Source organism: Thermobia domestica, chromosome 2 (genome assembly GCF_964235325.1).
Source record: "Thermobia domestica chromosome 2, izTheDome1.hap1.1, whole genome shotgun sequence".
NCBI lineage: Eukaryota > Metazoa > Arthropoda > Insecta > Zygentoma > Lepismatidae > Thermobia > Thermobia domestica.
Window position 1 is genome coordinate 291,758,105 of NC_137455.1, and position 19,521 is coordinate 291,777,625.

At 38.4% G+C, this 19,521-nt stretch overlaps 1 protein-coding gene across 1 annotated transcript in view; it reads left to right on the forward strand.

The window, feature by feature from the left end:
• Nucleotides 1–386: 386 nt before the first annotated feature.
• LOC145679458 (glycine receptor subunit alpha-4-like) overlaps nt 387–19,521 on the forward strand; it is a 34,533-nt gene continuing 15,398 nt past the window's right edge. Inside the window, exons 1-7 of the mRNA XM_081750037.1 lie at nt 387–437; nt 3,183–3,418; nt 6,969–7,051; nt 10,406–10,552; nt 11,031–11,229; nt 12,267–12,559; nt 19,202–19,445. Coding sequence (XP_081606163.1) covers nt 387–437; nt 3,183–3,418; nt 6,969–7,051; nt 10,406–10,552; nt 11,031–11,229; nt 12,267–12,559; nt 19,202–19,445 — 1,253 coding nt within the window. The remainder of the gene's footprint in view (nt 438–3,182; nt 3,419–6,968; nt 7,052–10,405; nt 10,553–11,030; nt 11,230–12,266; nt 12,560–19,201; nt 19,446–19,521) is intronic.

The following is a 19,521-nucleotide window of genomic DNA, read 5'->3' on the forward strand; positions in this document are numbered from 1 at the left end:
CCACAAACCGCATGAAAATTGGACTTCAGTTAGAAATTCTAGACCTAAATGAAATCCGTAAGTTTTTAAAACCCCTGTATTAAAACCTCATCCTGTATTATCCAACAGATATTTTAAGTAAATTTTATCAAAATTCAGCAATTCGTATATCTTTCACGATATTTTGAATGGACACAGTACGTATATCACATTTGATGGCGTATTGGAAAGGTTCGGCCTTGCCGCCATCGGCTGCGGCATTTAAGTTAGCTTTTCAATTTTACGTTTCATTTACGGTCGAATGATCAATTTGAAATGGTCGCCCTTCGGGGGTCGATTTGTGAGACAGAATTTTCATGGGACAGTAGCCGGAACTTAAGATCTGGATCGCGTTGTTAAAGAGCGAAATGGCGCACGCGGGCATCCTCAACCACGGCTTTGTGGAAGCAGTACCTACTGTGGGTAACCAAATTAGTTGCAATGTTATTGTATCGGTACCTACGTATATCTTTATTTTCGTTATCCTAATCATGGGACCATCTTCAACATGGAATCTTCTTCATGGCATCTGCATCTGGGTAGTGACGAGTATTTACGAAGTTTTTTTTTATTATTATTATTTTTACTTATTCTTATGTCCATACCTCGAGAACTAATAGGCTAATTTTGATTGACTTTACAGCAAATTAAATGTCTTAAATTACACTAAAATTTATGTCCTGTAACATGTTTCCGTAAACCTGATAATTTCTTTGTAATTTTGGCAAAAATCACAAATTTTGATTTCGGAAAATATGTAAAGCCCCTCGTGCATTTTTAATTATCTCTTGTATGAAAAAATGTTACTGTACATAATTTTTAGCTTTAAACTAAAACTTTTGTATGACGAAAACAAAATAAAAGTTGGTTAAGTGGTTCTCAAGATAATAGTGTTAAGTATTTTGAAGTGACGGCCATATTGATGACGTCACCACACGCGTCCTAAGAGCTAGAAAGACTGACACCATGGTAATTGTTGATCAGAAACGTGAAATTAATCGAATGTCACAAACGGCATGTTTTTATCATCAACTTGCATGCAAACTTAAAACTGCGCCCCTACTAATTTACTAATTCTTATGTCTATATCTCGAGAACTAATAGGCCGATTTCGATTTTCTTTACAGCAAATTAAAGGTCTTATATTACACTAAAATTTATGTCCTGCAACATGTTTCCGTAAACCTGGTAGTTCTTTTGTAATTTACCAAAAAACAGAAATTTTGATTTCGGAAAATATATAAAGCCCGTCGTACATTTTTAATTATCGCCTATATGAAAGAATGTCACTGAACATAATTTTTAGCTTTAAATTAGTTTTCATTTGACGAAAACAGAATAAAAATCGGTTGATTGTTTCTCAAAATAATACATGTTATGTAGTTTGAAGTGGCGGCCATATTGATGAAAATGAAATGAAATGAAATCTTTGAATTTACGTCCCACGATTATGCCGGTTAGGCTAAAGGAGACGGTGATGATGAGTAATGAATGAAATGGTGGAATGAAGAAAGTGGGAGGAAACAGGAGAACCCCGAGAAAACCCACGCACACGGTGTTTGTCCACCACACAGTTCACTTGGCGGGAGCTGGGATCGAACCCAGGACCCCAAGCACCAGAGGTGAATGCTGGCAACGCGGCCCGGCCATATTGATGACGTCACCACCGCATCCTAAGAGCTAGAAAGAGTGACACCATGGTAATTGCTGATCAGGAACGTGAGAATAATCAAATGTCGCAAACGGCATGTTTGTATCATGAAATTTCACACGAAAGCGACTTTTTTTTTTTTTTTTACAACTGCTCCGCTACTAATAGTTTGGAAGTCTAAAAGCTGTGATATGTACACGTTTTCGTTATATGTGCAACGATCCGTTATAGCAGGGATGCAAATAAGCAACAAGCCCAAGAAGAAAGCGACTAGCCCACATCTCTCAATAGAAATCATTTACTTACCTTCGGTATGATATTAAATATTCGCCCGCATTGCATCCCTGATTTAGGAGGTAACTGTTATATTAGCTAAATAAATATTCAGATGTGTTATATTAGCTAAATACTGTAAACTTTATTATATGATAATACAAGAACCTCTCAATCTGGGTGTAACGCTAATTCTTAGTAGTTCACAGTCACTAATGGGTTCGATTTCTGCCTGCCTTCCTCTTGCTAATAGGTGGTGCTAGTGTGTATAAAATTTGCAGATATAATTGCAACTTAAAATCTATATTGTTTCGGTGTTGTTATTTCGAAAAGGACAAAGCGTGATTTTACCCTATAGTGTATAGCGAGGCGAAGGTTTGGGGGAACAACTAATTTCACATCATAGTAATTTCAATGGAAACACGATAAATGATTGCCAAGGAATATCTTTCCATAAATCAGGGATGCAAATAAGCAACAAAATTTTACTAGTCCAAGAAGCCTACATCCCACAATAGAAATCATTTACTTATCTTTGAAATAAATACTAATGATATTAAAAACTCGCCCGAACCGATGAACCACTCGCCCCGAGCGAGCGCTTATTTGCATCCCTGCATTATAGACTATATCGCATTTCACTAACGACAATGCAGAGGAAAATATCATTTTTTTAATGTGGTATCAGATATAAAATGTTCATATGTTCTTTAGAATACTTTCTAGTACACTATTTCGTGAATCAAAAACTATATACAAATATTTCGTTAATTATGAAAAATATTCCGTGTTCTACACTTTGCCAATTTGTGGATGCTATTAATCTTAGAATAGCAGTATTTCAATGTACTTAAAACTAATTGTTCAACTATAAATTAAGATATCGGTTTTAATATCTGTTAATTTAACGACAAAAATATTTCTTAGTCCAGTGGCCTTGTTTATGATGTACCGTAAACCTATCTATTTGTAACGTTGTGCTTGCTTGTGGTTCATTCTGTGTAACGTTTAGTGCATGTGCCTTCCAAATTTAAAGTGTAGAAAATAAGGAAAGGAAAAACTAAAGCACCAGAACAGAATGGTAATACTGAAAGTGCAGTGTCGGTCGTAGCAATTACTGTTTCTCAGTAGATGTATTTAAAGGCCAGATACTTTTTTTTATTTCTTCTAGTATACGAAAGGATACAGTTTCTGTCATATATCTGTATAATTGTATATTAAGCTTCTTTTTATCCTTCAGGAGGTGTCCATAGATCTAACAATGACATTACGTTGGCCTGAATTTCGAGTTCAAATCAATGAGAGTGTTATAGAGAGTGAGAACACTCCGATTCCTCTGGATCCGACCGTTCTTCCTCAGTTTTGGGTCCCTGACCTTTTCATTTGGCAGATGAAGGACACAAAAACTCCGTATCTCATCAACAGCGTCGATGCACTGCAAGTGTTTCCTAACAAAACTTTGCAATATAAATTTTCGTAAGTATATTGTCTTACAGACATTGAATATAATGCTCGGGTACTTGTGCAAAAGGTGTATAGTCACAAAATGCTATTTTCCAGTCGTTTCCAGAAAAGTATCACTCAAAAGAGAAAAATTTATCCACACGTATGTTTTGCAACCTGTACCAAAGCTATGTATATTCAAAGGTAAGCTTTGTATATTCAAAGATATATCGAGAAATCATCACATGTTTAAACTTTCAGTTCAGTTTCCCCAAGGCATTTTTTAACCTTACACCCCTTGCACAATCACCCAAAAATTGTCCTATTCGAAATGAAAACAACATGAAATCCTATGACCTGTTCTGACACTTTTAATACAATTACAATTTTGTTTAAATATTTACGAAATACAATACTTACACTCTTAATGTAAAATTACACAAACTCAAAAGTATTTCTTGTTTGTTCCAACTTACCATAAATGTGTACGGGAATTATTAAATATGTAAAATAGTAATTATCAAATACTCAAAGTAGTCACATTTAAACTTAATTCGATAGATTAAACTACTCTATTAGAATGAAGAAAGAAAATATTAGTATTAGGGATAAGGAAAATTACAAAAATTGATTCATGATTGGCAACGAAGTCGTTATGCCACTTAGTGAAATTTGAAAGCAAGAATATGGTCCTTAAATGTAATTTTGATTATAAAATTTCAAAACTTTGGATAGCGTTCTTTTGTAAGAGCACACTGAAGGGGAAATAGATAAGTAATGTGGAGACCTAGGATTTATAAGTAAATACATACTTTTAGCTTGACAAATTACCGCTGAAATTTTGTTATATCTTCAGGGATAATAATGTTTACAGCGATTTAAGACATTTGATTATCCATATACAGTATCTACCTTCAATGCATTTTTTTTCATAGGTCTACTAGCTGAAATGTCTGCAAAATAGATTGATGGGAAAAATTTGAATCCCTTCCTCCGTAGCATATTTATTTCATTGTAATGATAAAAATACAGAAGATACTCTATTTTTGGCATAAGTATTAAAACACTTTACCCCCACAAAATAAGCCTTTAATCAAATTGGTATGATTTAAAAACCCAGCCTAAAGTGGGTACTTACTCTTCCAAAACTCTTTGCAAATGGGTCAAACGTTTTCCCAATACCGAAAACTACGTATTCAACGCAAATCTCCGTCATTTTCTACATTTTACTTTTTAACCCCTTCCCGCCCTCTGCCGATGGGGATGAACTTGGACTTAAACGGCATTGGAAACATTACTATTCATATTAGCGACCCCGAAAACTATCGGTCCAGGGAAGAGTTTTCACATTCTTCAAGCTATTCCGATACCTGCTTCAGTCATAACATAGTCTATTTGATATCTTCGGCCATCTATTGAGGATTTCCATGTATATATTCTTGTCTTATGCTAATTGAACAGTTTTTCCAATTACAAATGAATTCTGTCTTTTAGCCGTCCCTCTCCCATTTCATTTTCTTCGCCTGAAGCATAGTTGCCTAAGACACTATCTTCCTGTTTTCCTCTCACAATTGCATTGAAATCTCCCATTACAATTACGCGTGCACCCCTCTTCTACATGCCTATAATTTCTTCTATTCTCTCGTAATTTTCCTCTACTTCTTCAGTTGTATGCAAAGTAGTTGTTGTTGTGTATGTCTATATAACCACTACATCCTTCTTTTTACTTTAAATCTTAATACAATAACTCTATCATCAACAACTTCTCTTTTAAGCGCTTACCAAGAATAATTCTCACGCCATTATGAATACTTTCCCTTACCTGAGTAAAACATTCTATATCCTTCGCTGTTCAACTCCTCATTACTTTCCATCTGACTTCACAAACTCCTACCAAATTTAGGTTATTTTGTTTCGTTTCTTCTTTAACATTTTCTAACTTTCTTCCCTGTAACATTGTACTACGTTCCATGTCCCTACCCTCTTGTTTGTCTCTCTTTATCTATCTTTTTCACATCGTTACTCTCTCATCCAATAGTCCTTCTCAAGACATCCCTAACCGGGAGGTCAGAATGGGAGACGGATATTTTACCTCCGGATCTATATTTTGACCTGCGAAAGATCATTGATATAGTTCTCTTTCTGCTTAGCAAAGCAAACTAGGGGAAAAAACAGAAGTCAAAGTTGCCATACTACTCGCTATAATTTCCGCCTACTTGGCTACTGGAGAACTGCTGCTTTCTCCCAAAACACTCTTTGTCCGATTACTCCATTTAGACCAATACGGTAGGGGTGGCCTTTCTGGCAGTAAACCAGCGCTGTAAGTTAGATTTTTTCTGGGAGGGCAAGCATTAATATTTGGGCCCCCTAGAAAAAATTGTTCTGGGCTCTCACGCAAAATTCGAAAATAGGCCTCTTCTGTCCATCTTTCTCTTACTCTTTATGGGTCCCCGGAACCTGTGGGCCCTTCCTCATGCTCCTGGGCCCGTTCCTTACATGACAAATTAAGGGGACAATATTGACAAATCGCAAAGCCATACGAATAAACCTTATTTCTAGGATCCCAAATAGCAGACATTTCTTACTGAAATGGGCCCACGACACATTTTCGTTTTATTTATATTTTGTGTGCTGTTTTGTTTATGTAATGTAGTGAACCTGTTTGATGCTTCATTTATATTTCATGTTCGTATCGTATATGGAGTAAGAAAATTTTGTGTTCAAGTGGGCCACCCTGGAAAGACGGGGAGCTTTTTTGGGGAGCACTTGAGCACCGATATAGCTCTAAATTTCACTGTAGCACGCAGTCCTCCAAACTCGACACAGAAGTATCTTCGTAAAGGTGGTTATGACCTATATAAACGTGCCGGTTATTCGCGTTCATTACCACAAAGCGGACTTGTTAATCTTCGCAATATTTTTTTTTCTAAAGACTCCCAGGAGGATTAAGTTGTTGAAAGATAAGCCTACTTGTATGTTCCCCGACATGCCATTGCCACCCAAACCTAATATAATACGATGGGTACCGTGTTTGAGGCAGTAGATTATTATCCGAATCACCTCGAATTCATCCAAAATGTATTAAATGCTCTAGAATCTGAAATGTTCAAATCAATCTGCTATGTCTATTTCTAGTGACGCCACAGTGGATGAAATAGTTTACATTGAAACTAATTTCTTGTTGATCACATTTACATTAAAGCTTCCCAGAAACAAGGCATTCAGCTGAATAAGAATGTTGATATCGCGGAAAAAGTTAGTGAACATCTCAACTGTAATGTTGGACAAGTCACACAAATAATGAGAGAGAAGTTCAACACAGTGCTAACCAAAAATTCAGGCTACAGTGAACTGGGTAAAATCAGTGCAATTTTAAAAGGTAAATCAAATATTGAACCTGATGTAAATTTAACACCTCAAAATGCTCCCTCTTACATTGTTACACCACCACAGTTATGAAATGTTATCTTCTTTGAGTATCAGTTACACATATAGCCTACGGCGTTTACTGAAATACGTAACACATGATGGAACACTTGGATAGCTATAATAATAGTAATAATGATGTATTTTTAATATGCAGGCGAATTGTTACTATTGGATGCAAGATGGATTTCGGCAGTTATCCGATGGACATTCAAATTTGTAAAATGGACTTCGGAAGTTGTAAGTAATAGCCTTAAATATTCGAAATCTACCCCAAAAATCTCAAGCATGCCATTAGTAATTATAGAGTAGTATAGGCATACATAGAAGGATTAAAATTTTGAAGTAAGAGTATTTTGATAAGAATTATAATTTGTTTTAATTTTTAAAAAATCGATTTATTGTAATGTGGCACTCCAAAGTCACCTCCATAGTAAAATGTATTTCTACAAATAATGAGTTTTTTGTTTGTTTGTTTGTTTTAATCAGACCTTTGTTAGTTACTTCTAAACCTTCGAACTCCAGTATTTTTCACAAACCTTTCGCTTCTTTTTTAGATCTCAGAGTCAATTTTGCAAAGCTAAACTTCTCTCCAACTACAAATTGCTTAATTTTCGGCGATTTTATGAACAAAATATTTAGCAGAGTTGAACTCGATATTCGTTTTGCTCTTAATTGGAGATTAAAAATACCACTATCAACTATCTTTCACTACCCCCTTGACGAAATTACAGATAGCTATACATACATGCAAGATAATACCAGATATAAAATATTTCTTTTGACTTGGCATCGACAAACGTCCACTTTGTGACCTCCATCATAGCTCAAATCTCCTGTTTCAGAAGAGATTATGTTAGGAGTAGATGAAAAAAAAAAAAAAGTCTGCTCTTTTGGACCACCGAAAGCGTTATAACAAGTTTAAATATATTATTTTCAATTATATGTTAGTTAGTTGATCCTATAAAATTCTTTCAAATATTCTATTAGCAACACTGACCCCATATGCAGATGAAATTATTGGAGATTATCAATGCGGATTTAGACGGAATCGATCAACTATCGACCAAATATTTACCATTCGCCAAATACTCGAAATAAAGTGGGAATACAATATCCCGGTACATGAATTATTTATTGATTTTAGAAAGGCGTATGACTCGGTTAGGAGAGAAACATTATACAACGTTCTTACAGAACTTGGAATACCGAGAAAGCTAATTAGATTAATTAAGATATGTTTAAATGAATCCCAAAGTAAAGTCCGGGTAGGAAAATTTTTGTCCACGAGCTTTCACGTCGAAAATGGCCTGAAACAAGGAGATGCGTTGTCGCCATTATTATTTAACTTCGTTCTGGAATACGCTATAAGGAAAGTCAAAGATAGCAACCAGGGTCTAGAACTGAACGGTATTCACCAGGTTATGTATGGCCTATGCTGATGACGTAAATTTAACAGGTGATGATAGGAAAACAATAGAAAGAAATGCAGAGATCTTATTAAACGCTTGCAGGGACATTGGTTTAGAAGTAAATGCAGAGAAAACTAAATACATGGAAGTGCGTCGGGACCGGAATACAGCAAATTATGGATGCGTTAAAATATTAAATAATACTTTTGATAAAGTGGATACTTTCAAATACCTAGGATCAATATTAACAGAGGAAAATCATATTCACGGAGAAATTAAATGTCGACTAAAAGCAGGGAATTCGTGTTACTATTCGGTTCAAAATCTCTTATCGTCGCGAATTCTGTCGAGAAATTTGAAGCTTAAAATATACTAAACGGTAATCATGCCTGTTGTTTTGTATGGCTGCGAAACATGGTCACTTACTCTGAGGGAAGAACATAGACTGAAAGTATTTGAGAACAAGATCCTGAGACGAATATTCGGACCCAAGAGGAACGGGAATGGGGAATGGCGGAAACTTCATAACGAGGAACTACATAATTTATATGGTTTACCCAACATTGTTAGGGTCGTCAAGTCTAGGAGGCTTAGGTGGGCGGGTCATGTAGCTAGAATGGAAGAAAGTAGAAACGCTTTCAAAGTCTTAACTGGAAGACCAATCGGAAAACGACCATTAGCAAGACCTAGGCGCAGATGGGAGGACAATATTAAGATGGATCTCGCAGAGATTGGAATACAAAGTAGAAACTGGATGCAGTTAGCTAAGGATAGAAGTCAGTGGAGAGTTTTTGTGAACGCGGCATTGAACCTCCGGGTTCCATAGGCCATAGAGTTAGTTAGTTAGTTAGTTAGTTATATGTTAGTTGACATATCTTCATTTACGTCTCCGTCATTTTGTTTTATGTTGTATGGCTACCATAATGTAACACTATGTATTTCCCTGTCTACCATTTTCTGTCATATTTCAACGTTCTTCATTTATCTCATCTGCCATTGTCTTTTTACGTAGTCGGGTCAAGACTTCACTTAGGAACTAATATGTGCCCTATCCAAACATCCATGTTTCAGAATCCTAACTTACTCACGCAACAATTTTTATAGAGGTAGTTTGTGAGTACTTCAAATTATATGCCTGTGGCCAAATTCCCTTTATAAGAATTGTTACGTGAGTACCTTAGGATTCTGAAACATGCATCTTTGGATAGCGCACATATTAATTCCTAAGTGAAGTCTTGATCCGACTGCAGTAGGTCACATAGTATTGAAGCTATGGACTTTTAAAGTTCGTTTTTTCATGTTCTCGGTAGCCTATTACTCCGAAAGGAAGCATTTGTGCACGCAGATCAGTCTATGCGTTTTGTCTCATTTTGGTGTCAGGAATCACTTGCCAAACGTTGTCGGTGTTGTTTTGAAACACCCTGTATATTTTTTTAAAATGTACCCACAATGGTTCATTTAGGTGCTGAAAATTTCAATTTGTCTTTCTCTTTCACTTGTCTAGCGACTGTGCACTAATTGATTAAAAAAACTCCCATTAACCACTTGATTTTTTCCCTTGGTTCGAAACAAGATGGCAGCTGGATTCTATGGCCTGTTTCGAACTCCCATTTCGTGCAATTATTTTATTTCTTACAAATGATATTAGCTTCCTTCTCTTTTGTATTCAATTTTGTAGTGTGGACATACCTGGCATCAACGTATTTATATATCTTCAATTTATTTACTTTGAAGCAATCTGTCATTTAATGCAGGCGAATTCGGACTTATGTCCAAGCTATTTTGGTAGCTACTAGTGCCGTGTCTTATGATTAGTGCGGTAGACTATAATTTCATACAATTTCTCAAGTTTGGGACAATAATAGTGTAATCAACTCTAATCTTAAAACCACATTGTTGTTACTTACTGAATGAATGAATGAACTCCTTTCCTTGTAATAAGTATTTCAATATTGATGAACAGTAAGTTTATTATCGCCTGAAAGTGAGAAACAAGTAATTTATTTTTGTCTTCATCACAATAGTTAAGATGCTTTTAAATACGCAATATGTATTATTCTCGCACTAATTGAAGCCAATCGACGATACAGAAATGTATGCGTGATATATAGCTGGGACATATCATATTTGATTATAACACGTTATATTGTAGCAAAGGTCTGATAATTCTTCATAATTTCAGATAGTTACCCGACATCTATTCTACGATTTTCGTGGCTTTATCCTGCCCTGTACTTAAAAGATGCGGACTCATCGCAAATGACATTGTCACAATTTGACGTAACATTCTCTTTCAAGAAGAAACCAGTCATTCGAAGATTTGGACCAGGTAAGAGGTTGCTATGCTATTAAGGTACATGCTTTTATGTAAAAATGTTTAAAAAGTATGAGTTTTTAGAGTGATAAGTGTTTTTAATGAAGAATATATATTTAAATTATTAGTTTTATTTATAAGGCTTACCATCCAAGGCGGATCTAGAAAGTAAAAACTGTAAGGGGGGGTCAACTAGAACCCAGACTATGATAGATATATCATGATTTTACTATGAACTTTCAAAAATATATAAATAAAGCTCAAATTATTTTTGGCACTCAAAACAACTGGGGGGGCCTAGGCACCCGGCCCCAGGCTAAATCCATCACTGCGGTTTGAATTTGTTGAGAAACTCTGCAAAGCTTTTTAATAAGGATTAAAATCCGAGAAATAGTGATTTCGAAACATTTTTTAACTTTTCATAAGATCTTCCACCTTTCTCTGTAAATTTTCTCCTTGTCAACTATAAGATGTTTACATATTCTTTGTACAGCAACATACGCATTGCTTCAAGTGGAAATGGTATTCCAGAGACGGCTAAGAACTCATCTGTTCACCACTTTCATGCCAAGTGCTCTGATGGTGTTTGTATCGTGGGGAAGTTTTGTGGTTAATCCTGATATGGTTCCAGGTCGGCTGGTACTGCTCATCACAACTTTGCTTACTTTGGTTACTATGTTCGGATCAGAGCAGTAAGTGAAATTAGTATATTTAGTTTATTATTCTAGTAATATTTTGGTATGTTTAGAATTATTTTCTTAGCTCTCTTTCTTCTCTTCTTTATTTAAAGTTGATAAGTGAAAACATTAAATTTTCGGTCTTTTCGGTTCTTTCGACCTGCTGATCGTTCTTCGTTGATATTTAGTGGATAACAAATATTGGAAGGTACAACTACTAGAGCCTAAGAACATGTTTGCGACTTTTCTATCCGTTCTATCCATCGGATGAACTATTTCCTACCAAGTGCTTTATATTTTGAGCGACTATACATGTAAAGGAAGTCTTAATAATAATAATAATAATAATAATTTAATAACTCAACATGAGATTTCAAACAAATTTCATGCTCATAAACCCTAATTTAAGAAAAGTCCTTACAGAGAAATAGTGACCATACCGCTGACAAATCACATGAAATTTAAAATCTAAAGCTTCAAGCAATTCCAAGAGGAAATTTGAGTTAGAGTACTGTGTATCAAAAATCAAAAATTGCTCTTCTCATTCCTCCTATATTAAGAGTTATGCAACTACAACAGAAAGAAGTGTCCATTAGTTGTTCTTATATTTAAAATACTTTGATTTCAAAATATTAGGTATACATACAACATTCTTTAATAATTTTCGATGTACTGTATCTATAAGTTGTAGATATTTCCATTCTCTATTACTATCCATTTTCCTTTAAACAACGTTAGATGTATTATTGTATTTGAACTTCGCGAAAGGAGCAATGAAAATGTATACACACATAATACACTCTTCCCTCCAGACACACACGTACTGGAAACGGTATTAACTACGATAGTTCGAAATGTAACACACCTACTTTTTAATGAATACTCTTTTACTCTGCAAAACTGCATTTTTAACTCTTTTGATGAAATTCAAATTTCTCTGTCAGCATTGTAATATATCATATGATGCATGTCGGGATTTTAAATCTTGATTTGATACATTTTGTTTGTAGAAAATGATCTGATCCCTTATTCTTGTTCTTTGAATATTCCAGGTTAGAGTCTCCTTCTTCGATTGACATACTGGCCAACGAAGTATGGGTTGTGTCTTGCATATTGTTCGTTGTATTGGCAATGCTCGAGTACTTGATCATTTTGTTTCAGATGAGGAAGACAAACGAAACGAGCGAAAACTCGGAAACCCCTTCAATTCCAGCGGATGCATCCTCGGTTGTGGTATTTTCCACGAAGACAGGAGACGTTGTTGTACTTAAGAGGAGGAATACATGGTCAATTCCTGTAACTAAAGTAGATCCTCTTTCACTTAAGCTGTTAAACCCTTTGGTAAGTAAAACAGTATTTGTCAAAGGTTTCAAAGGTTTATTTTTATATTTTCTTTTCATTTTTACTAATTTGTGCTTGTATCTAATATTTGTGCCAATGAATTCCTGTATCCATATTCAGCTTTTATTATTATTATTATTATTATTATTATTATTATTATTATTATTATTATTATTATTATTATTATTATTATTATTATTATTAATTTTTGCAATGTAACCAGTTGTGGCTTCAGAGATCGACAAGGAGGAAGTCATATCGTCAATGGTGGCAAAACCAACTTCATCCTCCTTTCCCGTAAAATCACACCACATTCCCAGATTTTGATTTTTCATTTTGAAGGCGCTCGTTGAATCTTAATTGAGGCACAAATATTGCAGGAAAAATAACGAATTTGCCATTGCATGATTTGTATGTATTATACAGCATGTACAAAATTATTGAACTTAAGGTGGATCACTACCCGGAAGTCAGTATAAGCATTAGTTCATTGCCTTAACCAACTGGTAAAGAAATGGCACATATTATAAATATTGCACTATAAAATAGAGTTGAGTTGAGTTGATTTTAGTTTAGCGTCCCTTTCAGCAGCGAGGCTATATGAGACGTGGACCTACTGATTAACGTGGAATCCGAACCACATGAGCTCCCGCCGGGAATCGAACCCGGGTCTCCCACGCCCACTATAAAATAGAGATACTTTACTAAGCACAGAGAATTAAACTATTCAAGAGGTGCAAAACAATTGATGTTGACAACACTGTTCAGTCTGTCTCTCTAATTTCAATTTCTCAATCAATTCTATAAAAATAATTCAGTTACCATCCATTAACATACATCTATCTATTAAAATGCTACAGTACCAATTTAGTGTGATTTTTTATTTTTTTTAACAAGAGTTTCATTCCCATCCAATGGATGGGCGGGCCGTAGAAGGCAACACCTTCTCTGTGGCCAGAGCTATTTTCAACTGTTTTGATTTATAAGACATGGAGAATGATTTCAGGCTATATAATAATTTGGATGGAAGTAAGGAACTAATAGCAAAATTGAGTTGACGAGGATGTGTCAGAGTTGGCTATTGTGTTAAAATGTTTCTTGAGTACATGTACGGAGGTTATGGGCAATATATATGTGGATTTCGGTGGTAGATACGGCGGTCAGGATTATACTGATCTATGGCTTCGGTGCATTCGTATATTGCTAAGAGATGATCCAGTGGTGGGTAGGCATAGCGTGGTACAGCAGGAACTTGGTCTAACAGCTCATGGACGATGGGATGTGCCAAGTGGACTCGTGTCGCTATGTAGCGTTGGCGTAGGTGGTAGAGGTGTGGCAAAATGGTTGGAAATTGCGCACGACGATATATTTCAGCAGTGGGAGTATCGAAAGCGAGAGAGTAGGCAAGACGTAAGGCATGTCTTTCAAGAACTTTCAGACGCTCATAGTAAGTTGGTGCTGCTGATAACCAGGCAAGATGTCCATACGTGAGTGCTGGGCGTACAAAGACTTTATAGGTTAGCAGTAGAAGTTTTGTATTAAGACCCCACGTGGTGCCTTTAAGATTTTGTAAAAGGTTCAAACGGCGCCGGATATTAGCTTCCAATTGTTTCAGATGAGGCTTCCAAGTAAGATGTTTGTCGAATATTACTCCCAGATATTTGAGACTGTTTTGCATTGGGATTGGAGAGTCAAAAAGAGTTAAATGTAGACGTTCCGGATTGCGATTGTTACAGTATTTATTGCGTTTGAGCCCAAAGAGAGTCATTTGAGTCTTAGTTGAATTCAGCTTGAGCTTCCATTTCAGGCATCATGTAACTAGTTTGTCCAAAGCTGATTGTAGGAGTTGATTAATGCGATCCACAGAAGATACCAATGCGACATAAGCGGTATCATCAGCAAATTGTAAGGCATATAGTGGGGGCTGAGGTTTGGGGCATGTCGGCTACATAAAGAATATATAATAGAGGAGATAAAACAGATCCTTGGGACACACCGGCGCGGAGTTGAAAGATGTGTGATTTTGCCCTGTTGATCTGAACGAAAGCCTGGCGCTGATGCAGAAAATTGGCTATTAATCGGACATAGCTGTGAGGAAGCAGACGTTTGAGTTTGTAAATTAACCCCTCATGCCAAACAGTATCAAACGCTCTTTCAATATCAAAGGAAATCAAAACAGATGGTAAACGCTTATTAAAATGGTTGACAAGTAGTGTAGAAAATTTGAGTAATTGGTCAGCAGTTTTATAGAGTGGACGGAATCCAGCTTGAATAGTTGGTAGTTTGTTCGTGATTTGTAGATAGTGATGTAGCCGTTTTACCAGAAGGCGTTCTAGTGTCTTGCTAAACACGGTAGTAAGGCTAATGGGTCTGTAGGATGACACAGCAGTTGGATCTTTGCGAGATTTTAGAAAGACCACAATTTTAGCAAGTTTCCATGTAGTTGGAAAATAGCCTGTAGATAAAATAGTTGTATACAAAGAAGCAAGTAAGACTAGAAACGCCATAGGTGCCTTAAGCAGTTGACGATATGTAATTGAGTCTTCCCCGGAGCTGTGTTGCGACGGCATTTAAGAACAGCTGTAATATCATCTGATGTTATTGGAGCAGTGAGCTGATTTGTGGGATCAAGGTGGTAGTTGAAATCAGGTTGAAATGATGGCTGCACTAGAGAACCAGCGTGTGAGATATGGGTATCTATAGGACAAGTGAACAAAGGGGTAGTGTGTGGAGTGAAGACTCCCTCAAGATATGTAGCGAAAGCAGTTGCCTTTTCTGCATCCGTCGTTGGTACTTGGTCTTCACTCCACACACTACCCCTTTGTTCACTTGTCCTGTCGGTACAGAGCACATATGATGGGGTATTGTGGGCCCTGTTTCTGAAATGTTAGACGTTTAAAGGTATTCCAGAATTTAGTAGGATTTGTTTCTTGGCGCAAAGCATTACACGAGGCACGCCAGTCTAGTCGTTTGCAGGCTACTATGTATCTCTGTACCGTTAGTTGGAATTGACGATGGAGAAGAAGAAATCGGCGGTCATGTGTGCGACGAAATTCTGTTAAATACTCGTGTGAGTGCCGGAGAAGATCGAGGGCGCGTGCTGGTAAACGAGGTCTAGATAATTTGTTGGTACATTTAGAAACTGCGTAATCCGTAGCGTGAGAGACTATGTCAGTCAGAGTATGTGATAGTGTTTCAATAGATGCAACTGTTGTGAGAGTAGGTGCAGTGTAGCTTAGGCTCGACCTGATGGTAGTGTAGCTTAGCTTAGCTTAGCTTGAAAGTGTGGTTTTGTGTCGAGTATCGGACAAAAGTCCCTGACTCGATGACAGCTATAGAAAAGAAAATGATTAGACCGGTGGGGGGTGAGTTAAAATATGAGATACGACGACGTCATGTGACCTTCAGCTGCAACTGTCGCAGTGAGGGGGAGAGTGCTACAACCGTGGCGTCCTGTAAGTTCGTCGGTGTGTATGCGCTGTGCCAATGGCTGCTATAGCGGGGTTGACGTGGCGGGGGAGGTTGGCCCAAAACGGGTATGGTGTTGATGTAACACGTCCCGGATAGAATATATGTTTAAGTCTTCTAAAAGTTGACGATTACGCGTATATCGGTCCTGGCCTGTTATGATACGAGCTGCCCTGGTTTGCACACTCTCGACCGTGCGCAAGTGACTGAGTGCCGCATGTTGCCATGCTGGACATGCGTAGGTGATTGTGGACAAAATTACCATTTTAAAGAAGTGGAGTCTTGTTTCATGACTTAAGGCACTGCAACGCAGAATAGTATAGAGGGCAGAAAATTTTCGAAGGGCTCGGTGTTTAATGTCCCTGATATGAAGACCAAAAGTAAGGCCTCGATCTAATATAACTCCCAAGTATTTAGCATGCAGACGGTGCGGAACTTCAATGTTGTCATAGTATAAACGATGGATGGCTCTGCTACGTCTTTTGCTATAACAGACTGCAACGCTCTTATCCGCGTTGATTTTTAGGCGCCAGATGGTAGCCCAACGTTGAAAGACACTAGTTGGCGCTGCATGTAGTGGTAGGAAAGACGAAAATTGCTGCTGTTCGTGAAGAAAGCAGTGTCATCGGCGTATGTTGCAGGAAAACAGTGTGGCACAATGGGTAAGTCTGCGGTGTATAAGGTGTAAAGCAGAGGCGAAAGAACCGCGCCTTGAGGCACACCAGCTTGAATTGGTTTGGGAGCAGACTTGGCCTGTCCCACATGAAGCGATGAAAGAGGTATAAAGTGATGAGTTTGACATAAGGTAAAGAGAAGCCTTGTAAGCGAAGTTTATAAATGAGACCTGGTAAACACACTTTATCAAACGCCTTCGAGATATCAAGGTATACACCCACAATATATTGTCGTCAATTAAAAGAGGTAGTCAGGTGGTCGACTACCCTCACTAATTGGCTTGTTGTGCTGTGGTTAGCACGAAAACCAAATTGATGATGGGGGAGTATATCTAAAGTGGTAACGTGCTCGTGAAGTCGGGCGAGAAGCACTCGTTCGAAGAGTTTGCTCACATGAGACAACAGGCTAATTGGTCTATAGTTTTCTGGAAGAGTCGGATTTTTACCTGGTTTAGGGAGAAGAATGACTTTCGCTTCTTTCCAAGCACGGGGAAAGTAGCAAACCTGAAGGATGCCTGTAAATAAAGCAGCAAGATAGAGGAGTAGCTTCCGTGTCCCATGTTTCAGTAGTTCCGGGCGGATCTGATCAACTCCAGGCGCTTTGTTGTTGGGCAAGAGACAAATTTGACGCTCAACTTCCCTTGGTGTTACGATCTCAGGCAGGGGAAGTATTGGTTGAAAATGGAGCATGCGCATAGTGACCCGAACGTCTTGCCGAATGTGAGGAACGACAGGAGTCGCATTAGGTGTAAACTGGCGCTCTCGAGATGTAGCAAATAGGTCTGCTTGCCCTTGGTCGTCATGTATGACCCCATGCGGACCTTGCAGTATTTGAGTTTGACGAGAAGTCTCTCGGCGCTGGAAAAGGCGGGAATATTGCCAAATTTTAGTGTCATTAAGTGTGACCCCACGAAAAAGTGTCTCCCAGTACTGCTCGGTTTGTCGTCTAGTGATGGTCTTGATTTTGCGGCTTAAGGTGTTCCATAGCGTTTTGTAGAGTAGATGTCTGGTGCGCTGCCAACTACTTCGAGCCCAGCGTTTGAGATGGATATAAATACGAAGTAATGGAGAGTCACAGTGTGGATCGGACTGCGAGTCAGGAATTATTGATGTGCTGAGGGAGTCAGCCGTACGTAGAGCAAGTGTGAGATGGGCGACCGCCTGATCAATTTCCGCAGGAGAATTTGGACGAGCGGCTATGTCGAGCAAAGAGTTTAATTCCTGCTTATAGACATCCCAGTTCGTAGTTCGAGAGATATGAGCTGGTGCAGGACGGGAGATATGACGATGCGAAATTTTGAAAAGAACCGGATCATGATCTGAGTTCAGTGCTGAGATCACGTAAGGACATGTAGCTAAGATGGTATCTTTGCTTAGAACTATGTCCAGCACATCCGGTTCTCCGCCTGCTTTAGGATGGTGAGTTGGACCAGGTGACGAATTAGGAGACGCTTCTGGTCGGTAAGACCATCTGCATTCCAGGTTACAACAGTTATAGTGTGATGAATGACTGGTTGGTTAGAAGCAGCCATCAGCAATCATGTCAGCAAATGTCTCTATGACGACAGCAGCCTTGGACGCAAGATCCGTGGCTTCCCGAAGTCTAGTAAATCCTTTCTTGAGATGAGAGATAATGCGGCCAAAGTTGAAGGTTTTGATGTAAGTGAGGAGTGAATGTAGATTAAAGTCATTAACGGATGGTGTAGACGCACTATCTGGTGTGCTGGACGTAGAGGGAGCATCCTGATTTGGTGGTGGAGGACGGTCGCTGCGAGGTGCCTTATTGTCCAGTGAAGTTGATACAGTAGGACCGGAGCTGCGGCCAGAAGGAGTTGATTTCTTGAGAGCAACTGAGTAGGAGCGAAAGACGGGACAACCGTGATAATTGGCTGGATGGTCCCCACCGCAGTTTGCACAGGTTGCTGGCGTGGATGCATCTGGTTTGGCGCTGGCTTTCGTAAAATGACTTTGCCCACACTTGACACACACAGGTTGAGCTTTGCAAGTGTCTTGTGAATGACCAAGACGTTGGCAGCGGTAACACTGCAGAACACTCGGCGGCCGATACGGCTCAAATATAACTTTATAATGAAGCAATCCTGATATGTTGTAGATCTCCTGTATATTTGGAGTTTTCTCGAGGGAGATGAGAAAAAGTGGCATGAGGACTCTATCTCCACCAGTGGGGCCCCGACGAGACATTTGATGAGTCGTGAGTGGCTTAAAGCCTAAAGTGAATAGTGCAGACTGAAGATTAGCGACGTCGCTATCGATGGGTAATTTGCGGACGACAACCTTTACGGGTCGGTCACTTTTGGCGATGCCAGTAGCGTATTCAGTTTTCGTCTGTTCGCAGTAGTTTTTTATAGTTGTGAAATCGTCCCTAGAAGATACCTGAATCACGATACGTTCTTTGTTATGCCGAACCTGAGGCGATTCTCTGAGAGTCTTGCAAAGGCTCTTGGTAAAGTTGTAAGTATTTTGGATGCCGTAAATGTAAATAGGTGGTGGTTTAACCTCTTTGGTGGGTTTGGGTCTTGGCTCTATCACAGGAGACCCGTCAGCTGTGAGAGTAGAGAGAGGTTCAAATCTGTTGCTCATTGGTAAAGCAGGGAAGTCTGATGAATGTTGTTGGCTCAGTGTGGACTTTAAGGACGAGCGACGTCGCTTGGGTGTAGTAACCAGGGTAAAGTCCATAGCATTGTCGTCCTGCGGTGGAGCAAGGGATGGAACGTCAGGCGCTGACAGGTTAGTTGAAGATGGTCGTGGCTCGGCAGTAGCACCGGAGGTGGTGGGCCGCCCCAGCGGGACAAGAAAGTCCTCA